The 25,908-nt window shown below is 40.5% G+C and overlaps 1 protein-coding gene across 1 annotated transcript in view; it reads left to right on the top strand.

Moving 5' to 3' along the window:
* Positions 1-25,908, top strand: part of cadm1b (cell adhesion molecule 1b) — a 184,193-nt gene that overhangs the window by 119,064 nt on the left and 39,221 nt on the right. The window contains exons 3-7 of the mRNA XM_032509691.1: positions 6,802-6,948; positions 9,588-9,648; positions 10,834-11,025; positions 16,177-16,313; positions 18,039-18,176. Coding sequence (XP_032365582.1) covers positions 6,802-6,948; positions 9,588-9,648; positions 10,834-11,025; positions 16,177-16,313; positions 18,039-18,176 — 675 coding nt within the window. The remainder of the gene's footprint in view (positions 1-6,801; positions 6,949-9,587; positions 9,649-10,833; positions 11,026-16,176; positions 16,314-18,038; positions 18,177-25,908) is intronic.

The following is a 25,908-nucleotide window of genomic DNA, read 5'->3' as shown; positions in this document are numbered from 1 at the left end:
CTGGGAGAAACGGCAGGACGCTAGTGTACCCCGAGACCCCTGTGAACATCCTTAAAACAGCATTTCATCACGAGGATCAGGGTTTAATGACGGAGCTGGGTAAAGCCACGCAGCAGTGAAAAGGCAGCATCAGAGGAGGAGAGGGAGAAACTGTTATTGTTAATGACTGGCTCTAGTCCTGGTTGTTCCTTGAAAAGGACACGGCTGCTGCAGACAGCGGTGACTCAAGGGAGAGGAATTGGGGGCTGGCTGTCCTGCCTTTCGCTCCCCCTTTCATGTCTTTTGATGTGAAAACAAGAGAGAAAAGTTCAAAGAGGGAACCAGCTTGATTCAAAGGTGCCTGTCTCCCAACTTCTGCCAGAGGAGCCGTCCTGCTAATATTTCCTGATTTCGTCAACTTTTTTGGACGGTTTGGGGGGGGGGGGGGGGGGGTTAGTACGGCTGATGAGGCGAGCCTCCATGCCAGATACTAGATGCCAGCTTGTACATCCCCTCAGAGAGAGAGAGCGCAGACTTTTGAAGGTCTGTATTTCTCCCTGACTGTTTCATTCAGTATGTTGTGATGCAGGAACAGGAGGGCAGCCATGTGTAGAGATACAGGCACTTTACTCTTCCAGACAGCTGCTGGAATGAGTGGGAATTTATCAGCCAGTCATCTGTGCCGTGCCTCTGCCCACTCCCCCTCCATCCCCGCCCACCACCCAGAATTAATGACTGCCTCTCCTCATTTGCACCCAATCATGGCCAGGATGCCGAGGCAATTGAAACTGTTTACTCCAATTGCAAAAACCCTCCATGTTCCACAAAGTGGCCTGATTTCACTTTGATGGGATTTCTAATCACAGCGACGTTATTTATGTGTGTTTTGAATTGGAGATGAGCCTTGGCTGGGATATTGGAGGGGGACCAACCTTGCTTGGGGCTGCGAAACCTCATGGAGAATTTATCTATCGCGTTCCCTTTCTCTCAGTCCAACAGATTGGGAGCAGAATAACCTTGCTTTGAGGCCGCTCTATGTTGCCGTTTGGACGGCCAAGTCGAATCGTTTTACGGCGATGAAATAAAATAGACATCAAAACACTTGACATTGCTTTCGCCTCATCTTCTGCAGCACTTAGTACATGTGCAGAGGAGCGCCAGCACACTTGATATCAATACACATTTCCACACTTTAGCTCTCCACATGAAGATTATTTTGATTTGATGCCCATGATTATCCCTCTTTATTTATTCAGTTTTTTTTTTTTTTTTTCATGTGGCAAGGAAGTAACTAATCGCTCACTCTTCTCATTCCTTAATTCATTCACTAATTCAGTGTTTTGCAATCAAGTACGAGGCCACGCTGCTACCTGACCATGAGGAAATGATACGATTCGGGAGAAACAGATGAATAAATATGATACAACTCTAGTTTTTTATTGGCTGTCTGTTAGGGGTGGGAGTCTCTGGGCACATCAGGATTCAGATTCAGGGGCCAATGATTTGATTCTAAACTGGTTATGGATGCATCTCGATGCACCGATTTGTTTTTATGTTCCTTTTATCTTTTCCCCGCATGGTTTTAAAAAATACACTGTACATATATAAATCTGAGTTTGCTACTCAGTTTGCTAATCACTTCCTAGACAAAGCTGAGATTTTGACATATTTGTCTCGCACAAGATTTAATATGATATTAATGATTATGATTATTAATATGATATATTTAAATGATTATGGGGGGGGGGGTAGTCATTCCATGCTTAAGCCTTGAACATGCTTGTGAAAGCCACCTTCTCTCTCAGTGATCTTCCATGTCAGAGGCACATGTAATGTGATAAAGTAAAAGGAACAGCCTTTATGTGTTTTGCCAAATTATTTTATGCATGTCTTATTAGATCATGTGAATATATACAAAATTTTATATGTTTTCCCTTTTGGCCAATTTTTTGTGTTTTCTCTGCACTCTTGCCTAGACTCTAAGTTTCTGTCCATTTTCCCGTCCTCTTTCAGTCACTCTGTTTCCTGATGTAAACATGTCTGGAGACATGTTCAAGTCTTTTTAATCCAAATCAACACATTAATCAATTATTAACTTATCTGCATTGAGCATCAAATCATTCTAGAGAGATACACAGTGTATCTAAGAATCAATTATTTTTCCCACCTCTACTATTTGTGCATTAATAGCATAGCACAGTTTGTCTATGCTTAACCCTTTGTGTTGTCTTCCTATCAAAATTGAAAATCAACAATTTTGTTTATGCTTTTTATTGATCGATTGTTTTTTACTTTTTCTTAAGTTTTTGTCCTTTTTTTCAACACTTTTGATGCTTTTTTTCAATGTTTAGTCACTTTCACTACAGTTTTTTTTGGAATTTATGGTCAGTGAATAAGGAAATTATACCTAATGTTTGAGTTAGAAAAGCAGAAATTACTAATTATTTAGACTAAAATTAAAGGAATGGATGTTGATGATAATCACAGACTGGAATATGTCAACTTTTACTCAATATTAATTGGAAAAAACTTCCAGTTTTTTTTTTTTGGGTCAAATGCTATAAAATTGAATAAGACACCCCAAAAAGAGTGTTGAGTGAAACAGTTATGTTATTTTGGGTAATTAAAAAGAACATTGATATAGGAAAACAGGTCAATTTGACCCGAGGACAACATGAGGGTTAAGGCCAACTTTCCTCACTGTTCCCTGTAAAGCCTACAAGAACGGGATGCCGGTTTTCTAACTACAGTAGGTCATCAGAACCAAACCAGAATTACCTCCATACTGGACGATTCTGCAAGATTAACGTCCCATGCCAATGCAGGAAATACTGTGCCCCATATGTAGCAAGGCTCAAAGGAAGGGGGTAAAAGTCAGAGTAGTGGATACAACTAATGTTCAGTTTTATGAAGCATAAACCTGTTGTTTAATGTTTTAGTTGCCTAACCTTTACCATACCTTAAAGGAATAGATGAAAGGATATTTTGGGAAATTGGCCTCTTCTTGTTCTTCCTGAGAGTTAGATGAGAAGATCTGTATCACTCTCATGTCTGTAGAGTAAATATGTAGCTACAGTGGAGCCAACCAGTGTTACCAAGTCCACTTATTATAAGCGACTTTGGGCTTACTTTTCTGTAAAGTCCCCTACAAATATTGGTAGTCAAGGGTCACGTTTTTTGGGCTTGTTTCTAAAGTGTAGTTGCCTATTTGGGCTTATTTTCTAAAGTGTAGTTGCTTAATTGGGCTTGTTTCTAAAGTGCAGTTGCTTGTTTGGGCTTGTTTCCAAAGTGTATTTGTGTATTTGGGCTTGTTTCTAAAGTGAAGTTGCTTATTTGGGCTTGTTTCTAAAGTGTAGTTGCTTATTTGGGCTTGTTTTCTAAAGTGTAGTTGCTTATTTGGGCTTGTTTTCTAAAGTGTAGTTGCCTATTTGGTCTTGTTTCTAAAGTGTAATTGCTTGTTTGGGCTTGTTTCCAAAGTGTATTTGTGTATTCGGGCTTGTTTCCAAAGTGTACTTGCTTATTTGGGCTTGTTTCTAAAGTGTAGTTGCTTATTTGGGCTTGTTTCTAAAGTGCAGTTGCCTATTTGGGCTTGTTTCCAAAGTGTAGTTGCTTATTTGGGCTTGTTTTCTAAAGAGTAGTTGGTTATTTGGGCTTGTTTTCTAACGTGTAGTTGCTTATTTGGGCTTGTTTTCTAACGTGTAGTTGCTTATTTGGGCTTGTTTCTAAAGAGTAGTTGGTTATTTGGGCTTGTTTTCAAACGTGTAGTTGCTTATTTGGGCTTGTTTCTAAAGTGTAGTTGCTTATTTGGGCTTGTTTTCTAAAGAGTAGTTGGTTATGTGGGCTTGTTTTCTAACGTGTAGTTGCTTATTTGGGCTTGTTTTCTAAAGAGTAGTTGGTTATGTGGGCTTGTTTTCTAACGTGTAGTTGCTTATTTGGGCTTGTTTCTAAAGTGTAGTTGCTTATTTGGGCTTGTTCCCAGCTCCATAATAAGTTGTCACTTGTTATTTTAATGTAGGAGATTGTCTTGCCCATTCACTCTGTCCCGCCCCTTTCCCCATACACACAGGAGACAGCAGAGTTTTTTCCCGCCCACTTCCTGCTTCTAATTGGCTCTGACCCAGATGGCAACGAGTACTAGCCAATCAGAGGCAGAGCAGGGCAGTCTGTTTTTTTCTGATTAGACTAAACGTAAGTGAGTGACATTTAAATGAAAATACGTGCGAGTCGCGACTGATGGTGACTGGACTGTAGGAGAGATTTTGGAGGAATAAATGGATAAAGGGGGCGAAATAAGGGAAGAAAAGTAAGAAAGACTGGGAGAAAGAGAAAGGAGTAAGGAATGACTCAAAAGCACTGTAAAAAGTGTCTATATTTGATATCCCATCAGTTTTCTACTGTTAAATAATGTTAAAAGGTGGTTTAGTTCCCACTTGTGGTCATTGTCCTGAAGCTCAGGGGGGAGAAAAATAAATACACTCTACCGTGTGTACATTTTTGCAAAACTGCACACAGTTTACCAATCTGTCCACATTTAAATTGACAATCTGTACCCACGGTTTACAATCCGTCCTGACGGATTGTAAAACCGTGCACACAGTTTATCTTTCTCTTCCCAGATCCTAGAGGAAAAGTCGCTTGTTTTGGGCTTGTTTTCACAGGCCTGGTTGCTTATTTGTCTCGCGAGATCTGGCAACGCTGGCAGCCAACAGCTGGTTAGCTTAGTGTAGGAGGGGGGAAACAGCTAGCCTGGCTCCGTCCAAAAGTAACAAAATCTGCCCACAAGAAGCTCTAAAAAGGTCATGTAACACGTTAAATCTGATTTGTTAAATCTGTACAAAAAACAAAGTGTAAAAAGGGAACAGCCCGGGCGAGAAACTGTCTGAAAACAAGGCTTTTTATAGCGGGCCAGCTGCAGTTAGCTTAGCCAACCAGCTAAGCCAACAGGCTGCTGGCTGTACCCTGACATTGAACAAACAGATATGAAAGTGCTATTAATCTTCTAATCTAACTCTCTATTAGAAATGTTGAAATGGAAAATAAAAAAATTTCAATTCAATTTTACTTAAATAGCGCCACATCATGACAGCAGTACTCTCACAGCGCTTTTCATAAAAGAGCAGGACTAGACCGTACTCTGTGATGTTATTTACAGAAATCCAACAATCACAATCCATAATCCATCACCATAACCACAATCTGTAGACCACAGCCAAGTAGAAATTTGCATTGGGGTTGTCATAAGTCCATAATCACCCATTTACCTACTCAATGGGTTTGTGCTGTGTTCTTCTTATTGTTGCAAGTTGCAACCAACATGTTAACATAAATAAAACATGTTTGAGGGATGATTTGAGAGTCTCTACAGAGGAGGAAAGGTAAGATAAAAGGCCTAATGTGTGAGTTATAGTATCCAAATGTTTGACATTTATTTTGGAGACAATAGGCACCACCGGCTCAGATTCTCCAAACACTCATTCACGGTTGGCCTTTCTGCCCCTAGTGGCTGTTAAAAGATTCCCCCTTGTTTACTGAACTAGTATCATAAACTATCACCTTCTGCTGTGCTATTTAATTTGTTTGATGTCTGTGGCTTTTTTCACAATTTAATATTAGAAAATGTCAATGCCTACTAACAAGTCGTAAATATGAACTGCATTAAAAACACTTAAATGGGCTTCAGTGTGTACTTTTGGGACGTAATCGGTGTCTGTTTTTACCCATTACCTCCCTGATCCCTGGCAGCAGAGTGGAATGAAATGGGTAGCTCATTGCATCAGACAGGTCCGAGGAGCTTTTTCTCCACAGGAGGTTAATTTCTTATTGCTTGCCGGATTCACAGAGTTCATTTTGAATCATGTTAGTTTGGCTGTCTATTCCCATTATCACTATCTGAAAATGCAGGTGTTTTTTTCTCCTCCACTTTGTAAATGTCAGAATGCAAGAGAGGCGTCTGACAACTCCAGAATGCAAATGTGCTTTTTCATGTTCCTCGGGGCTGTAGCTGGGAGTGTTGTTCCTCCGCTGGGGTGAATCCGAGGCATTAAAAACGTATTCACCATTCTCCTTACACTTTTTGGGCTCCTGACAGATAAATATAGCACAAGGTGACTTTTGATTCCTATTTCCAATGGAAGACAGGGGTGGGGGTGGGAGGCGTGAGGGGTGGGGGGGGGGGGGTGGAGGAGTGGGGTTACGATGTGAGGTGTAAGTTCCAATGACAAGGTCCAGGGCCTGTCTGTGGCAACAATGTTGCCAGTGTACAGAGAGTGACGCAGATGCTTACAGCACTTTTATTCCTAGAGATACAGAACAGCTGATTACACAGAGCGCACATTGGTCACATGGAACCTCAGATGGAGGGCTCTGATAAAGCTCAACCATAAACTGCATCCAGCCCGGCTCATCTCTCCCTTCAACTCTCTCGCTCAACTCCCCCTCTCTTCCTCCCCAGCCGGCCCATATTTACTACTTGCCACTTTCTTACACTCTTTCTTTGTCTCTTTTTCTTCCTACCCTCTCCTCTCTCCCTATCTTCGTGGGCAGCCGAGCTTACAGCCCATCTGGCACTGACTCATAGGGCCCACTCTGAGCCGGGGAGATCAATAATGACAAACACTGCACATGGCTCTTATATATTCAAAAGGATTAGACATGGCTGCAACCATAAAATCTACGCTGCCTGTTCACGTATCGCCACACTGTGCACGTGTTTACATGCAGTCCCTGTTGTATGAAAAATAAATTTCAAAATATTCAGACAGGAATCCCTGCCACCCATTTGAAATGACACATTTCCCATCTCTATTGTCGTCTGTTGTGTAGTCGAAGGTCAGAACCTGGCGACCGACAATGTGTCGGTGATCGAGGGGGAAACGGCCACCATCAGCTGCAGAGTGAAGAACAACGACGACTCCGTCATCCAGCTGCTCAATCCCAACAGACAGACCATCTACTTCAAAGACGTCAGACGTAAGTGCTAGGGCCTCGGACATAATGGGAAATGTTGGGAAGTGAGCATGACATATGCAAGCACATTGGGGTCACTTACAAAGAAACATTTCCACATTGGGACTCCCAGCCACAGCACCAAGCACAGATGTGGACGTTGTACCTTTCAGTTTCATAATATCCAGTTTCATTTAAGATACGGGTATATGAAATGTGAATGAATGAGATTTTAAAATGATGGTGAAAGTTTGAGTTATTGCCCACGTTGTAAGAGTCCATTTGATACACTTACTGTAGGTATGCATTAAAAAAAAATCAGGTTCTAACCATCACGTAATTTATTTTTTAATTATCTACTTACTCACCATAAGAGTGGCCTGTCATGCTTATACGCCGAATCCACACAGTCTGAATATTTGTTTTCTTGACATATTCAAACAATAGATCAAATTGACAATCTTGTATGCATGCACAGTCTTATAAATAAACATGGGAATTTCCCATTAAGTTTGAATTCTTAGCAGAAGTCATTTGAGCTTTACTTACTACTAAAGTATGACCAAAGCATTTTCCAAAAACAAATTATTCAAAATTGTTTTTCCTGTACTCCACATTCAGAACATTATTAGAGCAGTACAACAGAGCTTCTCTGTTTTTTTGTTTTGGTACCTAGTCCTGCAGCGCAGTGTTACCAAATCCTTCCCAGGACGCTCTACAACGTCCCTGTTAGTGATGGCGTGCATAGTCTGTCCACCAGAGGACGCTCTACAAAGTCCCTGTTAGTGATGGCGTTGCATAGTCTGTCCACCAGAGGACGCTCTACAATGTCCCTGTTAGTGATGGCGTGCATAATCTGTCCACCAGAGGACGCTCTACAAAGTCCCTGTTAGTGATGGCGTTGCATAGTCTGTCCACCAGAGGACGCTCTACAATGTCCCTGTTAGGGATGGTGTTGCATAGTCTGTCCACCAGAGGACGCTCTACAACGTCCCTGTTAGTGATGGCGTTGCATAGTCTGTCCACCAGAGGATGCTCTACAATGTCCCTGTTAGGGATGGTGTTGCATAGTCTGTCCACCAGAGGACGTTCTACAACGTCCCTGTTAGTGATGGCGTTGCATAGTCTGTCCACCAGAGGACGCTCTACAACGTCACTGTTAGTGATGGTGTTACATAATCTGTCCACCAGAAGACGCTCTACAACGTCCCTGTTAGTGATGGTGTGCATAATCTGTCCACCAGAAGACGCTCTACAACGTCCCTGTTAGTGATGGTGTGCATAATCTGTCCACCAGAGGACGCTCTACAACGTCACTGTTAGTGATGGCGTGCATAATCTGTCCACCAGAAGACGCTCTACAAAATCCCTGTTAGGGATGGGGGTTGCATAGTCTGTCCACCAGAGGACACTCTACAAAGTCCTGTTAGTGATGGCGTGCATAGTCTGTCCACCAGAGGACGCTCTACAAAGTCCCTGTTAGTGATGGCGTTTTCATAGTCTGTCCCAGAAGAGCTTACAATGTCCCTTAGTGATGGCGTGCATAATCTGTCCACAGAGACGTTTACAAAGTCCGTTAGGATGGCGTTGCATAGTTGTCACCAGAGGGGTCTACAAATGTCCCTGTATGGGATTGTTTGCATAGTCTGTCCACCAGAGGACGCTCTAAAAACGTCCCTGTAGTGTGGCGTTGCTAGTCTGTCCAACAGAGGACGCTCTACAATGTCCCTGTAGGATGGTGTTGCATGATGTTCACAGAACCTCTACAACGTCCCTGTTAGTGATGGTTGCATAGTCTGTCACCAGAGGCACGCTCTACAACGTCACTGTAGTGATGGTGGTACAATCTGTCCACCAGAAGACGCTCTACAACGTCCCTGTTAGTGTGGTGGCATAATCTGTCCCAGAGACGCTCTACACGTCCTGTTAGTGATGGTGTGCAAATCTGTCCACCAGAGGAGTCTACAACGCATGTTGTGATGGCGTGCATAATCTGTCCACCAGAAGAGCTTACAAAGTCCCTGTTAGGGATGGGGTTGCATGTCTGTTTCCCCCAGAGGACACTCTACAACGTCCCTGTTAGTGATGGCGTTGCATAGTCTGTCCACCAGAGGGGCGCTCTACACGTCCCTGTTGGCAACTGATTATTTTTTTGGAAAATGTGTTTTTGTTCAAAGATCTTTAAGAAGTTTCACATCTTAAGTTTGTATTCTTATACATTTTATCTGAACTTTAATATATTTGGAAGTTCCTCTGTTTTGTTATGACAATAAAACAAATTATCATATTATTTTAGTGAGAACCCATAAATAACTTTTAGGAAAATCTGTTCATGTTTTGTAACGCATTTCTGGATTAAAAAAATATATACATGCATATCGTCTGATATATTGATTGGCATATCGGAATTTTTAAAAAACACATATTCGTATCGGTATCGGCCTTAAAAATCCTTCATCGGTCGGGCTCTATTGGTGACGCCATCGCGCATCCCAGTAGTCATGTTGGCTGACTGCCTGCGCACGGCGCAAGAGGTAGAGACCCCGTGCTGTTGGCAGAAGAGCCGTGACTGACTGTTTAGAGCAGCATACATGGAAATGAGTTACAACATATTTCTCGCCTTTTCCCTGATGGTCTGAATAAGTCGCTAAATTTGTCGCCAGAAGGGCTCAGCCACCTCCGTGTTTGCTTGTCACATCGGAGGCGAAAGACTGTCAAACTCTGGTGAGAGCTGTGTGAAGGCAATCCCAGCCCAGTACAGTACAGCAGCTTTAAGATCGAATCCAAAGCTGTTTTACTTGGAAGTTTCACATGAAAATATGGAACAATGGCCTGACTCTATTTGCTCTTCAAAATCCAATTTGTGGTTGAAGAGCAAATTCCTCACATCCTTGTGTCCACATCTAGCCAGCGTTTGAGTCTTTGTGCTAATTGCACTATATTTGTGAGATTGTGTTGCACACTAAAAACCACTACACCCTAACCCTAACCCTATTCCACACCAGAGGTGTGTATTTTTGTGTCAGTTTCACATTTTAAGGGCATCCTGTACTAAAAGGAGTCTCTCAGCTTTTGACATTTGCAGTGAAGGTATCAGATATCACTACAAGATCAGCTCTAGCTTTAGGTTAAACGTGATTCCATCTGTCCTTGACTTTTGGGTCTCTTTTACACAAGTCATTAAGCTAAGAATGCGGCAAGATTAAAATGATAATACACAGAGCTACCATAATGGGAATACTTCTGTGTCCTTGTCACTGTTCGATTTTACGATAATCTCTTAGATTAGGATATTGAACATTATGATTATGCATGAGCATATGGGCTACTCCTACTTCTGCGGAGTTTTGTCTCTGCTTTTTTACTTGTTTGTATCTGGGATCCGAGCCAAGATTCAAGGTGAACGAGAAACACCCTTCATTTCAGTCTATATTGCTTCCCAGCTGTTATTCACAAGTCTAGGTAGTGAGACGCCTGTTCCATTTTCTCCCTTGTGAAGAGCATCAGGGGACTTTGAATACACATCTTCGTCATATTTGTACAAATCTATCTGAGAATATGGCAGAGAAAAATGGATTCATATGAAGCATAGGTCATGACATCTTAGAAATGTTTACTTTGGCGCCCTGGAGTAGATGGAGACCAGGATCATGTCAGTCTAGAAAAAACAACGATGAATATTTAGCTTGTATCCAAACAATCAATATTAGCTCTGTACTGTTAAAGAAATCTTTCCACAAGGTTAAGGACAACCTTTCCTTCTTTCAATCTTTGATAAGCTGCTCCAAGTGGGCATGTAAACATATCATTTTCTCCGCCTTAGTCAATGCAGTTCCATTAACAATTACAAAACACAACAGGTTGTGTTTATCTGCAATTAGATCTGCATGTATGTCTGATTTCTGACAGGCAGCTTGAGTGTAATTTGGCCGCTGCTGCATGTGAAGTGTTCCTCGTAAATGGATCTAGTGAACCCCATGGCAGCACTATTGCAGACTCTGTTCCTAAAAGACTGCTGGTTGTGTGGGGACCCCCCTCAGACAGTGGCATTGTTGCCTGTCAACAGGGCCGCTCGACACAGTGGCAGATCTTTGTCTACAGGTAAGTAAACAACAGCGACACAGAGACCCACCCAGCAGCTACAAACAACAGCAGCTACAAGCAGGCAGCAGCCCCAGAAGCAGACGCACAAATACCATGCAAAAATGATAACAGCTTTTGAGTAGCAGTGAAGGACAAATAAACAAATTTAGATTGCAGCAAATAAAGATGAATTATGTCATAGGTGGAGCGGCTGAGCGAGTGTTGTTGGGATGAGGTATTTATGCTGCTAGATATATGCGAACTGACATGCAATTTGGCAGAGTTGTCATCTGAAATGGGAAAAATAAGCTTTTATCAGCAAAGGTGGACCTCTGTGGATGGAGATGCAAGATCACACCATTATTTATTCACTGCATCTTTTCTCAGGAGTTGCCTTACTTTGTGTTTCGAAGCTTTAATGTTTAACCCTCCTGTCGTCCTTGGGTCAAATTTGACCCCTTTTTTAAAATGTGTCTCTCAGAAATATGAGTTTCTTTTAAACCAAATTGCCACAAAACAGAATGGATTCCATACAACGCTCTTTGCAAATACAATTGATGACTTTGATTGAATTTCGGGTGAAAATAGGAATGGTTTCAACTCAAACTCCTGACCAAACTCATCCAATTATTAAATGTTCCTCTGATCTTATCTATTAGTCCAAATAATTCATAATTTCTGCTTTTTTAAACTCAAATATTAGGTATAATTCTATATAAATGAGGTTTATTGGCCATGAATTCCAAAAAGAAGTGTAAAACTAGTGGTAGTAAGGTGGTGTTAGTGAAAACTAAAAATTAAAAATGTTGGAAAATGTAATGTATGTAGTGTTAAAGTGTTAATCTTTTTGACCCATGAGGACAAGACAGGGTTAAATGTTGTGATGGACTTTCCTTTTTGCATTATATACTGTGGGTTCAAAAAAGCTCCTGAAAACCAGGTTTCAAATGTTCAGTATTTCTCTAAAAATGTCATAGTCATAACTACATTAACAGCATCAAAGTAAAAAAAACAGCCGATTGACAGTGGAGATTCAATTTAAGCAAACAGTCATCACTTTTGATTCAAATGTTCCTAAAAACACTGCAATTGGTGCTTTTTCTGGCCCTTCAAACCAGTAAGAAAAGCCAAAAAACAAATGCATAAATCTCTTATGTGAAATTATGTGTTATGTCGCATCCAATCAATCATAGCGAGAAGCGGTTTGAGAAATAAGGTTTTCAGGGCCTTTAGTTTATTGTAAAAACTTCCTTCATGAATAAAGTAAAAAGCTGCTCCATGAAGAACAGCTGTGCAGCTTGAATTCATGCCAGTGTTGTTGGTTAAAATGGATTTCCATAATGACATGTTTAAACTGTTTTCACTTTACTGTCCAACTATACGTCCAATATCTTTGGACCGATTGGGGGAAAGTTGTGCACACAACACTGACATAAAAACCTTGTTATTCAACAGTTTATGTCTAATTTCACATCCATCAGAAACAAAGCAACACCATGTTTCACTTGGACTCGTGTTTCTGGCTATAGCTGGTAAATGTAGGTCCAATATTTCACTCTCTCTTTGCTCTGTCTTTGGTCTCCACCAACTCCTTAGGGAAATAAATCTTTACTACAACAGTGGATGCTAACTTATGCTATGAGAGGTTATGAGAGCTGTGAGAGTGAACCAAAACAGGAAAGCTGCAGGCCAAAAAGAACAAAGCTGAAAGTACATATTGATCTAAAGAAATGGCGTATGTATGACCAGCTAATTTGTGCGCCATTATTGGCGTGTTATCAAGACACATACTCGCTTTTTACCGTGTATGTCAACGCTGTTCGGCCTGCATTGACTTACATTACCTTGCGATTGCGTGTGAATTTACGCTGTAGTGAGTAGTATGAAAGGTCAAGGTTGGTCAGGGTGGTGGATAGATAAAACACAGGACTTTCACCCAGCGGACCGGGGATCGTGTCCCGTTTTCTAAATTCAGCCGTTAATTTCTTCTCTAACTAAAGTCAACCCCATTCTTCTTTTCCTAAACTCAACTGTAGCTTTCTTCTTGCGATAACGCATTCTTTTCGCAATAACAAGCAAGTGGCGATAAAACGCTAAGTGGCGTGCGTGTGCACACCCGCTGTATACAGTGTAGACACTAGAGCCTGACCGATATATTGCCCTGGCCGATATTGTCGGCCGATAATAGGCATTTCCCAAACTATCAGTATCAGCATCTATAATGGCCGATAAAAACACAATCTCTTTTCTTTTTTTCAAGTCATTCATTAGATCATATTTAAAAAAAAAAAATTTTACGGACCGTCAACCATGTTATGCATAGTCTGTCCACCAGAGGACGCTCTAAAACGTCCCTGTTGGCAATACTCTGATTCTATTTTTGGTTAATGTGTTTTTGTTCAAAGGACTTTAAGTTTCATATCTTAAGTTTGTATTTTTATACATTTTATTTATCAGAACTTTAATATATTTTGATGTTCCTCTGTTCTGTTGTGACCATAAAACAAAAAATTACATTATTTTAGTGAGAACTCATAAATAACTAGAAATAACTAATGTTAGGGAAATCAGTTTATGTATTTTTTTTACACGTTTCTGGATTTTTTTAAAATACATATCAAAATATCGGATTTTTAAATAAACAAATATTGGTATATGTATTGGTATCGGCCTTAAAAATCCTTTATTGGTCAGGCTTTAGTAGACATACACGTGGATAATTCAAAATTCAAAATGCATACGGATAACACGCCACTTGGCTTAACCCTCATGTTGTCCTCAGGTCAAATTTGACCCATTTACAGTTTTTTCATCACAAAAAAAGAGGGGCTCCGAAATAAGCTGAAAATGTCAACAATAGAAATATCAAATAACTTCGGAAAAAAACATCATAAAAAGCACCCACGACATTGAAAAAGTGACAAAAAATGTCAGAAAAAGCCATGTTTTTTTTCATGGTTGACCCGAGGACAACACAAGGGTTAAGGGAGTTGCCGTGTATATTTAGGTGAAGTCATGATGGAAAGTACAAAGCTCCATCGAGCTGAGGTAAACTGAGGCGGGTGGTAATTAACTGAGGCTTTCCTGCCACAAATGACACCTTTCATATACATGTGACTAATTACTAATGTAAAAATAATGGTTACAGACACTTAAAATATACATTATTATTACAATGTGGATAAAGACATTTCTTGCATGGGATCTTCACAGCTTCGATAATAGCACGGTACAAGCTGAAATAATTAGTTGCTAGAAGGATTATGTGACTTAGAGAAACTTAATCAAGAACAATTTTAATAACCCATTAATAGTTGATCTTGTTTTTCAAACAAAAACTACCAAAGATTCACAGACGTCAACTTCTCAATGTGAATGTTTTTTTCTGGTTTTGTTAAGTCTTCTATGAACAAGAACTGAATATTTTTGGGTTTGGGATTGTCGGTCAGACAAAACGAGCAAGGGAAATAGGCCAGTATTGGCGTTGGGAGGTTGAGTTGTCTGACATTTCATTGGCTGAATGATTAATCAGGAATCAGCAGATAAAATTAATTAGTTGGCGCCCTAATATTATTATTATTATTATTAATCCTTTATTTAACCAGGAAGTCCCATTGAGATTCAGAATCTCTTTTACAAGAGAGACCTGGCCAAGGTAGCAGCCAAATCACAACACATACATAAACACCAAGTTACATTTTCAAGGTAAAAAAGTACAAAGTACAAAATGTTAAAAAACACAGTTAGACTCTCAAGAAAAACAAGAACATGTCTCCATCACAACCTTCCTTACAATAGTTTTAAATTCATTAATGGACATAAGGGTTTCTAACTTTAGTACTTTCTGTAGATTATTCCACCCCCAAGGTGCTGAATAATAGAAAGCAGTTCTTCCTAATTCGGTTGCAACTCGTGGCACGTTAAACAGCAACCACTTTGAAGAGCGTAGCTGATAGGTACCTGAGCAGACAGAGAGGAGATTACAGAGGTACAGTGGAAGTTTGCCAAGTATAGCTTTATAAATAAAGATATACCAGTGTTGTTGTCTACGAATTTTAAGTGATGTCCAACCAACTAAATCATAAAGATTTAGTTGGTTGGATATGTAGTTATATTTTAATGAAAATATGCCTAAACAATACTACACTCCTGGCTAATGCATCCAAGATGCTGTGCCTCTCCTATGCTCTTATGTAAGCAGTCAGCTAGTGATGCTAGCTTGTATAAACTACACTGAGCGTCTCCGAAGTGAAGGGCTTCCCTCCTCGGCAGGTGCTCGGGCTCTCAAAAGTGCATTGGTGTCATTGTTTCCCTTTGACGAGAGACTTCCAAAGAGCTCTCAAATTATATCAGGCGATGAGGTTTCATGTTGACACTGCCCTGAGACCTTGGGTAATGATTATGATGCTAAGTGCAAAGCCTGAAGGGAATAACAAACTCCCCGTGCTTTAAACGGGGAATAGATTTGGTTACTCGAAGACCGAGGGGAAATTGAAAAAAGAAGGCGGGTCAAAACAAAAAAGGCCCCCAATAAAACAAAAGCTTTTTCTGCAAAAGAGGTGGGGAAGGAGCTGCCCCAAAATGAAAAGCTGAGAAAAACCCTCGAGAGAGGGCAAAATTTTTTTGACGCTTTAAAAGAAAATTAAACCAATTTTCATAGGGGGCTTAGTAACAGAGCCCCCGGGTACTTTTGATTTAGAGTTCAGGGAAAACCCCTTCCACCTCCGCACGGGTTTTTTAATTTCATTTTGTATGTGTGAATGCCCCCCCCTTTTTTTTTTTTTTTTTTTTTTTTTAAAAAGGGAGTTTGATGCCCCATGCCCAGACACCCCTTTTAAGTTTTGGCTAGTTTGTGGGACCCTCTGAGCACTCCTCACACTTTTCCTTCTTTGCAAGTGCTCCGTGGATGTAAAGCTACTTTATAAATAATTTGTATAATCTTTTTGAAATGCTTTTCTTTTACCAATTAAGGAAACGCCACAAAAGGGCATTATTTTTCCCCACCCCCTCCGCCTTCCTAAATCTTTTTCTTTTTTCCCTTTGTTTTCCCCTTTTGTTTTCCTCCCCCCCGGTTCATTCCCCACCCCCAACCCTCTTCCTTTCTCACCCCATATCTCGCGTTTGTTCCGTACTCTTACCCTCACGTCTCTGTCCCCCATTTCCCCACAGCTTAAAGGACACCCGGGTTCCAGTGGTGAATTTCTCACAACGAATGCGGGGTCTCTGCCCAATTGTCACCTCCGTGGGGGAGCCTAGGGTGCCACTCTACACAATCCTCCTCGGAAGTCGCAGACTCACTGTCCTGGGTAGGTGTGAGGCTGCATGTGTGAACTTCCCACTCACTAATCACACCCCTTCTCACACATATTTGTATTGTATTCCTCCCTGTTATAGATAGTGAATACGAAATAATAGAAATCTTTGATCCCGTTTTCCCTTTTGTAAATAAACAAAATGTCCCAATTAGGCTCTCGCGGGGCCCCAAACCCTAACGAAAAGGAGCAATGCTGAACCGATGGGGTCAAACCCTGGGGGGTTTTGGCAGCGTTTGACTCTGTGAGTCCGGGAATGTTGATTGGATTTCCCAAAAGTTCCCCCTTGGAAACCGGGGCCAAAACCCTTTAGCTTTTGGGGTGAAATTCACTAGTTACCCTTTTTTAACATGCAGACATCCTGGGGGATTGAAAGGAATTAAAAGCACTTTCAAAGTAATTACTCTAGTTGTACAATTGAAGCCTAGCTGCAGTATTTTCTGAACCAAGGGTTGCATTGAAGAGTCCTTGAAATGAACACCCCGCTGACTTTTTGCTTTCAAGTAACGAGTTCAGCAAGTTTGTTGCGATGACTAACGCTAGGGACAATTGTGTCTTATTCTATCTTGTGTTAATTTTTCCTCCATACAATCATAGGATGTAATCACATATACTTACATAACTTCGGCATAGAATGTCGGGTAACACTTTATATTAAGGGTACGAAACATATGCTTAAGTAATGCATAGCTGATGCATGACTCATGATGAATTAATTAATGTTTCATGAATTCCTTTAGCTCATAAGAAAGTGACTATAACTTCATGTGATTAGAGTTCTTTTTCTCTTTCACAACTTTGATCAGAACGTGAAATAGTTCAATAACTGTTTGATGGAGCACCACCATCTGATTGACATTTATGTTTTTTTAGTCAAATGTCTTGATGACTATATTGCATCAATTGCCATGAAATTTGGTGCAGATATTCCCGCCCCCCCTCAGGATGAATTGTAATCCCTTTGGTGGTCCCCTGACTTCATCTAGAGACATCAGGTCAACATTTTTGTTTTACTACATGAACAAATACCTGCAAAACTAATAACATCAACTTCAGCTGTACTAAGTGTATACTAACCTGCTAAACTAAGATGGTGACCATGGGATCTGTTCTACCAGCTAACAAAGCAACTTAAATCTTCAATCCAACTAAATGTTGAGTTTGTAAATTAAATGCACAGTCACTTTTTTTTACACTTTGAATTGAGAGAAAATTATATCTCTCCCCTTCTGTCCAGTCTCTCTGAAAGCAGAACAGTACTCATAGAAACATAAGAGTTCTCTTTCATCAAACTTTTAGTCAGACACAAAGAACTACACATTGTTGAGAGCCAGAGCTCAATGCCAACACCCCCCCCCACACACACACACACACACACATACACACACACAACCACACTCTAGCTTTGACAACATTCAGGTGCCAGTCGACAAGCCAAGACAAAATCAGCAGACGTTAAAAGCTAACAGAAATGATCATATAATATGTTCACTTTACCATCATTTCACAAGCTGACCAATTAGATCACAATGTGGTATTTGTTGTACATTCCCTAAAAGTTGAGTATGAACAGGTATTTGGTCATGTCTTAGTTGTGAGGAACAGAAATTCACCCATTTCTTAAACATGATTTTACACCCTCATTGTTAAGTGTTACCACATTTGCGGGTGTATGAATGTCGGTATGCTGGCGTGTTTCTAACTGTTGCCGTGGGTCAGTCCCGCCAGGCAACCCAATCATCGAGAGCCGCGAGGATGTGGTCAGCGAGGGGAACGAGACGGAGCTCACCTGCACAGCCATGGGCAGCAAGCCAGCTGCCTCCATCAGATGGATGAAAGGGGAGGAAGAACTGACAGGTCAGTGGAATAACAGCCTCCCCGAGTTTGCTTCACATCCTCCAGACCTGTCCACTTCCCTACATATCTCGGCCTCTCAAGGCGCTTCCACCGTGATCAAAATGTAGCTCTCCTCTAAATCATTAATGTGTGTTGTACTGGTTATGTTACTGGCATGTATAGGAAGTACCACAAAAAAATAATCATTCTGGCATATGCTGCTTTTTTCCACCCCATGTGTAAAATCCCCATTCCATGTGTTTGGGCTGCTTGCTCAGCGCCAGTATGAAATCGTAAAAACCAGGCATTCACATCTGCAAGAGCAGCAACCCAAGCCCGTGTTATGTTTCATAATACATTTGACAAACCATTTGCCTTAGAGGCACTCTTTTTTTATTTCAGAAATGCTTCGTTTGGATTTAAATTGCTTGACTATTTTCTGTGAACATTTAGCTACACCTTGACTGCTGAGTGAATTCTACGTTTTTTAAGACAACCCTACATCTTCTCTACTTACTTTGAACCATCAGTACCTGGTAAAGGTGGTGATGAACTCACATCTGCACATTTGGCTTTCATTTCAGTGCCTTTCTGCAGAGAGCCGTGGTTTATAATCCGGGGTGGAGAAAAATCCTCATTACCTCTCAGTTATGATTAAGGGTCATCAATTATTCATTACATACTTAGTGTACAGCAAAGGGGGATATTCATTTTAGTCATATTGTATTTACACAGGGTCAATATATCTGGGCCTGTTGTCAAATTATATATGTATTAGAATGGAGAGGAGTTATTTGGCTTGTTGAGAGATGAAATATTTAGACAAGAGCGAATCTGAAGCTAAATGCCATCTGTGCCTCCAGTGTTCCCTACAGGAGTCGAAGTCAATTTCTGTTTATGAGTTGTCGAGTGGTTGTGTAAGGGGGGGGGGGGGGGGGAGACAACAGGATGGTTAGATCAGCGAATTGCCACCGACATGCTGAGCGGGGCTAATCCATAGTGGCAGTGGATACATAAAGAGAGCCAGAGAGTCACGCCATCCTGTACCCCAGGAAACACAAATCACTGCTCATTATGGACGCGCTAAACAATTCATTAGCTCGAGATTAAAAGGCACACATCACACTGGCTTTAAAAGAATCTCTGGGATTGTGTTTTTCCTTGCGTCCGTGTGAAGGCAAGACAGCCATAATGGCAAGGAAGAAATCTCCTGGCTGATTTTAACACACTTTCAATTTGTCCGAATTGGTTTCGTGACCATTTATCATGCTGGCAGGTAGGGGACTGATGGGCTCCGGCCTGAGAGAGACTCAACACACGAGGTGGTAAAATGCTTGTTAGCATAAATGACAGCTGCGATATTATTTAAATGTAGTGAAGCCCAGTGCTCGGCTGCAACTGCTGCCGGAGCACAGGAGATTTGTTAAAATGTGTATGTGATCCTGGGAAAAACTGCAAGCAGAACATTTCATCAGAATAAGGCCATTTCAGATTCAGCTTTGAATGATTTTGGATTATGGGATCCATCTTTATTCAGTAAAAAAATACATTTTTTGGAATCTCTTAGCAAATCAAATAGAAGCTGTATTCCACTTTGCTCTTATTGTTACTCTTTTGAATATTATAAGAGCTTGAGCATAGTTTTATTCTTGACCTTGGGGATATGCGCAAATACATTTTCCATACTCAAGGCTCACTAACTCCTTTTTTTAAGCTTCTGTCAGTATCCTGCACCTTCTTCAGTCAATCCACCTTCCACACATCTGACTTTTAGTAAATTATCTGTCAGTTTTTTTTTTTTTAGAAACATCATCTAATAAGGCACCTTTCATAAATAGGTCATAAGATGTAACTTATGGTTTTATCATTAGTTAATGAATCATTTAATAATGCTTTACACAAAAGAAAAGCTTTGAGGTTGCCAGGTTGTGGAATATCTTCCTCTGGCATGACCCACATGCTCTTTAATTCTTCAAAATGTTTCATAACCTGGCAACCCCAAAATGGTCCTTATGAATTAATGGTTTATAACTCATGTGCGAATGATTAAATTAATAATATTATCTAACACTATTAATAAAGCCATTAATTAAAGTGTGTAAACCCTGTATTAAAGTACTTTGTGAGTATTTTGTCACAATTAAACTGACCTTTAAATGTGTCATTATTATATTTAATCACAAAAAATAAAAGGTTTGTGACTAACTGTTCCCTTATTATTTCAGAAAAAGGAGCTGGCTAATTAGGACTGCAACTGACGATTATATTAATAATCGATTAATCTGTCGATTATTTGTTTCAATTAATCAATGAATCAGATTTTTTAAAAAGCATTAATTTTCCACCCTTTGTTCAAAAACAGAACTCACTGACTGAATTCACACTGCAAGAAATCTTCAGCAGGTTGCTCCTTGAACATCTCTGAGCTGTTTAAGTGATAATTAAAAAAGCAAGATGGACTAACACAAAAAACACACATGTATGCTTTACAATTGCCAAATATATAGGCTTTTGTTGAATAAAGAGCACAAAAAGATGTATGTTTTTGTTTAAAAGGGACAGCTGTCAGAACAATGAATTTATAAGAAAAAAAAAAATGCAAATCAGGAAACTTAACAGGATGTGTTTGAACGTCAGTTTTGACCCAACATCTGCTCAACACAATGACTGTTAGATGATTCATACTGATCGGCAATATTATGTCTGGATTTTGCAGGACGTGAACAATAAACAGGAATCTCATGTACAGATTCATACGCCGATTAACCGAGTCAAATAATGCAATTTTAAATGCTATAACCAATCCTGCACTCATAAAATAGTTAAAACTCTGGAATCACTGGAACACGCACCTGTACCTGTTTTAACTACTGGGCATTGCTATTTGTAGGTTTGTATGTATGTGTGTTGGTTTGTACCCTCTTGTAATGTGTGTGTGTATAACTTTTCTGGACCTTGAGTCTTAAGGCGGCTTGTAAAAGGCGATGTTCAGTTGACGTCAAGAAGTTGTGTCGATCCCGCCCCCAGTCATGTGGGTCTGGGACATGCCAGATGTTGCCCCTTGGCATCGAGTGTTTTGAGTGGTTCTGATGGGTTTACGCAGTCGCCACTGTTTAAATTCGGGAAACCTGTTGAGAAAAACGTTCAGTAACTAAAACCGCAATTCAAAATACAGCAATACATCACTTAATAAAAAAACAATAATGAATTTTGATACAGTATACGAAGAACATCTTGGATTGTACGGCATTGTTTCCAACAGTGTGGTTCCAGTTCAATGCTGCGTTTAATTCAGAATATGTAAGAATTCACGTAACTACTCCGCAATCAAATACAATAATCCTGTATTAATGTTTCCAAGCATGTTATTCAAGAAGACTGACAGGGACTTTAGGTTGTTACTGGCATGGGACCCGGTGGTTTAGATAACATTGACTCGAAACGACAAATGTTCACCCACTGATCAGGGGCTACGCTTTCAGTGTGCGCAGATTGAACTGTGGAATGTCACCAAGAGCGTATGTGATTTGCGAATCTCTGTGCTCACAAAGTTTGATCATCTCTCTGCACATTCTTGCATTGTTGAGTCCTTCCGCGACCTGATCCGCAGTTGTTTTCCTCATCAGGGCTTGGATGACACTGATAATTGACAAGTGTTGGCTGGTCTGTACAATTAGAACGGCTCCATCTGTATTAGTCTGATCTTCAAACATGACTCAGGACTTTCAGAAGTATTTTTTTAAACCGTTTTTCATATTCAAATTGTTTTGTGAGAAAAATCATGACCAAAAATAATTGACACAAGGAGACAAATCAAGGACTATTTTCTTTTTTTTTTTTATGACAGTCCTGAGATGCGTGCACGCAAAGCTATTTTCCTGATCTTGAAATGTCCTCTGCCTGTCCCTTCGGTATTTTTGCACGGCGCAGAAGTCAAATGAGAGGCACAGCTAGACTGTACTGCCCTGTCATGCAGACAAGGTAGTACAAGACGGGATGTTGGTAAAGAAATGTCTCTCTGAGATTGCACGCAAGCAGCTCTGTTTTTTGCAGAAAATTAGCGGTGGTGGTAGTCTTGCCCATTGAGGGGACTGCAGCCATGACATCGCATAAAACCTAACCGCACAAACAGAAACTAAACTTTGAAAGTCACACATGTACCTCTTTGGCCCTAGTCTTGCATTGCCAGACCTTCCTCCACAGCGCTGTGAAGGAGGGTCTGGCTAGTCCACATGGTATTCCGGGATGGGAGAAAAATGTGCTCTGGTTTATTGGCATTTCTTTAAACCAATCACAGTCGTCTTGGGAGGAGCTAAGGCGGTTTGACTCCAGCCTGCGGTCCTTTGCCGCCCCCCCTTCACATCTTCAGCCTTCACATTCAAAGATCTAGCTAGCTGTCTCAATTTAACCCTTGTGTTGTCCTCCCGGGTCAAAAACCGACAAAATTTGACATTTTTGTTTGCTTTTTTCAGACTTTTTTAAAAAGTTTTCACTAACACTACCTAACTACCACTAGCTCTACAGTACTTTTTGGAATACATGGTCAATAACCCTCATTTATATAGAACTATACCTAATATTTGAGTTAAACAAGCAGAAATTATGAATCATTTTGACTAATAGTTAACATCAGAGGCCCGTACAGATGAGTTTAGTCAGGAATGAAAGTGATTCATTTGTATTTGCAAAGAGCATTGTAAGGAATCCAATCCATTTTTTTGTGGTAAGTTGGTTAAAAAGAAACCCATATTTCAGATATCGACGTAGATATATTTTTTAAAGGGGTCCATTTTGACCCGAGGACAACAGGTGAAGAGTTAAGAATGCCAACGCCAAGAAAGCTGAAGGTCACTGACATCCAGATGAAATTGATCCCGGAAATGAAACGTTGTCGATATAGACCACTTCTGCCCTGGTGATTTAATTGACAGATCTATGAAACTGAGTTTCCCCACAATCTTGTGTTTTCCAGACGTGCTGATAAGTGTCTTAGAAATAAGTCCTTCAGCATGAAAAAAGCATGAAAAATGACTACTCGACTAAAGTAATCTTAGTCGACTAAGACCAAAACAACCAACTAATTGACGAAGAGGGGACAACCCTAGTGATTTGCTATATTGTGATTATATATAGCCATATTGGAAAACATCTATTTAAGTGTTGTGGTAATTATTTCGTCCAACCCTACCACTTCTGCTCTACAGTATACCATCTTTTCCTGAGCCAATTTTGTAATGCGGCGCTGTGATTGGTTTGAGACAATTATCGGGACTGAGAGGATAATGACTTACCACGTCCCTCCAATTCATGCTCCACTTCACCCAACCCTTTGGCGCAGGTGCACATGGAAACGCCCTCACTGACCTTACAAACTGACCTAGTGCGGCGCTTCAGTCCTTGTGATTGCACGACGACAATAGAGCCCTTAATGAGAAATCGCCGTCGTTATTTGGCGGGGAACAAGACGGCATTGTTCTTTGAGCGTTACCGCTGATCACCGCACTCCACTTTAACTAAAGATGGTTGGAATTAACTCATTTGCTGTGTGTCACGTTAATGCCCTCTGGGCTTTTTAGCATGAAGTTAAATGACTTAGATGTAGGCTATAGTTAACTGCTTCCAGGGGGCAAATCAATGTATACCATAAGATAGATGTTTAGACCTGCAGTACATCCTATAATTATAAATGTATACTAAAACTCTTGGTACTTTTTACCATCTGATTAATTCTGCAGCAAAATAGCAAGATAATCCCGATTTCTGAATGAAAGTCATTTATTTTTAATGCGTTCCCATCACACTTTTTTCTCTTACTGTTATTATCATTATGCTACTTGCTCTTCTTGAACAGTCAGTGTGCTTTTCACACAGCCTGTTCTCTCACTGCAGTTGAGTGGTCAAATGTAATACTCTCATTCGCATTGACCACTTACCTAGCCCTCTATATTTATTTTATGTAGGCAGGTCTTGGATGGGTGGGTGGGTGTTACACAGGGTTAATAGCCATCAAGAGGCCACATATGTGTGTATTGGTGATCATCAACTGTGGAACAACAGTGTTTTGCCCTCCCTGAGTCCAGTCGGGCTCCCCTGTGACAAGGCTGAAATGGAAGTGTGCTGCAGGTCAGAGTGGGGCTGTAATTATTTCCTCACTTCATTAAGTGCGAGTAAACCATCACACTCAGCACTGCAGCTAATGTGATGCCCCTGTGGCATTGTAATGCTCTCTAAATGAATGCCCCTCTGACAGCCTAGGGCCTAGTGGGCAGCAGATTACTGCAGGGTAAGCCCCAACAATGCTCAACCCTCAAGCTGCAGAGGCATTCATTATCAGGCGTATATGACCCGGCCACTCTCGCTGCTCTCGTCAGAATCAAAGACCTCGGGCCCGTCTGAATCCTCTGGTCTCGTTCCGGCGCCGCATCGCTGAATCATAAATTAAATGTAAATGTCATTTGAAAGCCCTTCATTTTGACAGGCAATGTGCTCTTAATAGCTTTGACTATTAGGGATGCACGGAGTTTTTAATAATAATATGGCCAATGCCCCTTGCTGTTGTTTATTCTGTTTTTGTGTATACCCCATATTGTAAAGTAAAATAAAGAAATCTTCATGATAAAGAATAACTGTTTATAAGTCATTAAGCATTTCATCTTTAATTGAGCACAATTTTTTTTTTCTTCAAAAAAAAAATAGCTGCTGCTAATAGCCCACTTTACCACTACCTATACTAACTATAACTACTATAGATACCATAAGCATATCTGCCATTTCTCTTCTCATCCAAGATGTGAGACCCAGAGCTTAGCAGCGGTCCACTGTCCTGATGCTGGTGCATGGAGCTCATAGGTATTTGCGTGTCATTTGTGCCTCAAAAATTTCTCCAATATTCAAGTCGCAGTTCTGCACTCCTACATCGTGCCAGTGTCAAAGTTGTGCCGAGCCAGTGGCTTCTTCTTTCAATCAACTATCAGCTATATTGTTGTCCGAGCCCGACCCGAAATCACTAAAAAGACATTTAGCCGGCAAAAAATTGATGCGACACAACACAAACATCAGCATCTGCCATGGAGAATGTTATCTTATTTATTATTGGCAAACAAGGTTCAAAATGAACTTTTACGTCCACCAGCCAAATGGCAAGAGAATCTTCACCGGCCACTCAACAGATTACGATAGAGTTTTGGCCGGCGAGTGAAGCAAATTTACCATCTACTTGCATAATTTACCAGTATTTTGCTGGCGGATGGTGCCAATCTTAGAACCCTGTTTGCAAATAAGCTAATTATTGCTAATTTTCAAATATCAGTGTTCGAGGGGATAAATTGGTGCATCCCAAATGACCATTATGGTCACTGTGGGTCGATGCAGCTGCAGGATTTCAGATTTGTTTTTGTGGGGTTAACCCTTGTGTTGTCTTCCTGTTAACCATGAACTTGGCCTTCCAGGTCAAAATTGAAAATGAATTTTTTTTGTGCTTTTCCAATGTTTTTGTTGCTTTTTCTGATTTATTTGTCACTTTTTCCAGCTTCTGCATTTTTTTTTTTTAAACCTGAGCTGGTTTAATAACAGGTTTTACATGTATTCTTGGAATTCATGGTCAAAAAACCTCATTTATATCAAATTGTACATACGATTTAAGTTAAAAAGACAGAAATGATGAATTATTTTGACTACTAGTTAAGATCAGAGGATGTTGAGTGGATCTCAGATGGGTAGATGTCAAAGTTTGGTCTGGATACTGTTTTCAAAC

The sequence above is a fragment of the Etheostoma spectabile genome, chromosome 3 (genome assembly GCF_008692095.1).
Source record: "Etheostoma spectabile isolate EspeVRDwgs_2016 chromosome 3, UIUC_Espe_1.0, whole genome shotgun sequence".
Lineage (NCBI taxonomy): Eukaryota > Metazoa > Chordata > Actinopteri > Perciformes > Percidae > Etheostoma > Etheostoma spectabile.
This window is presented reverse-complemented; position numbering and strand designations above follow the sequence as displayed.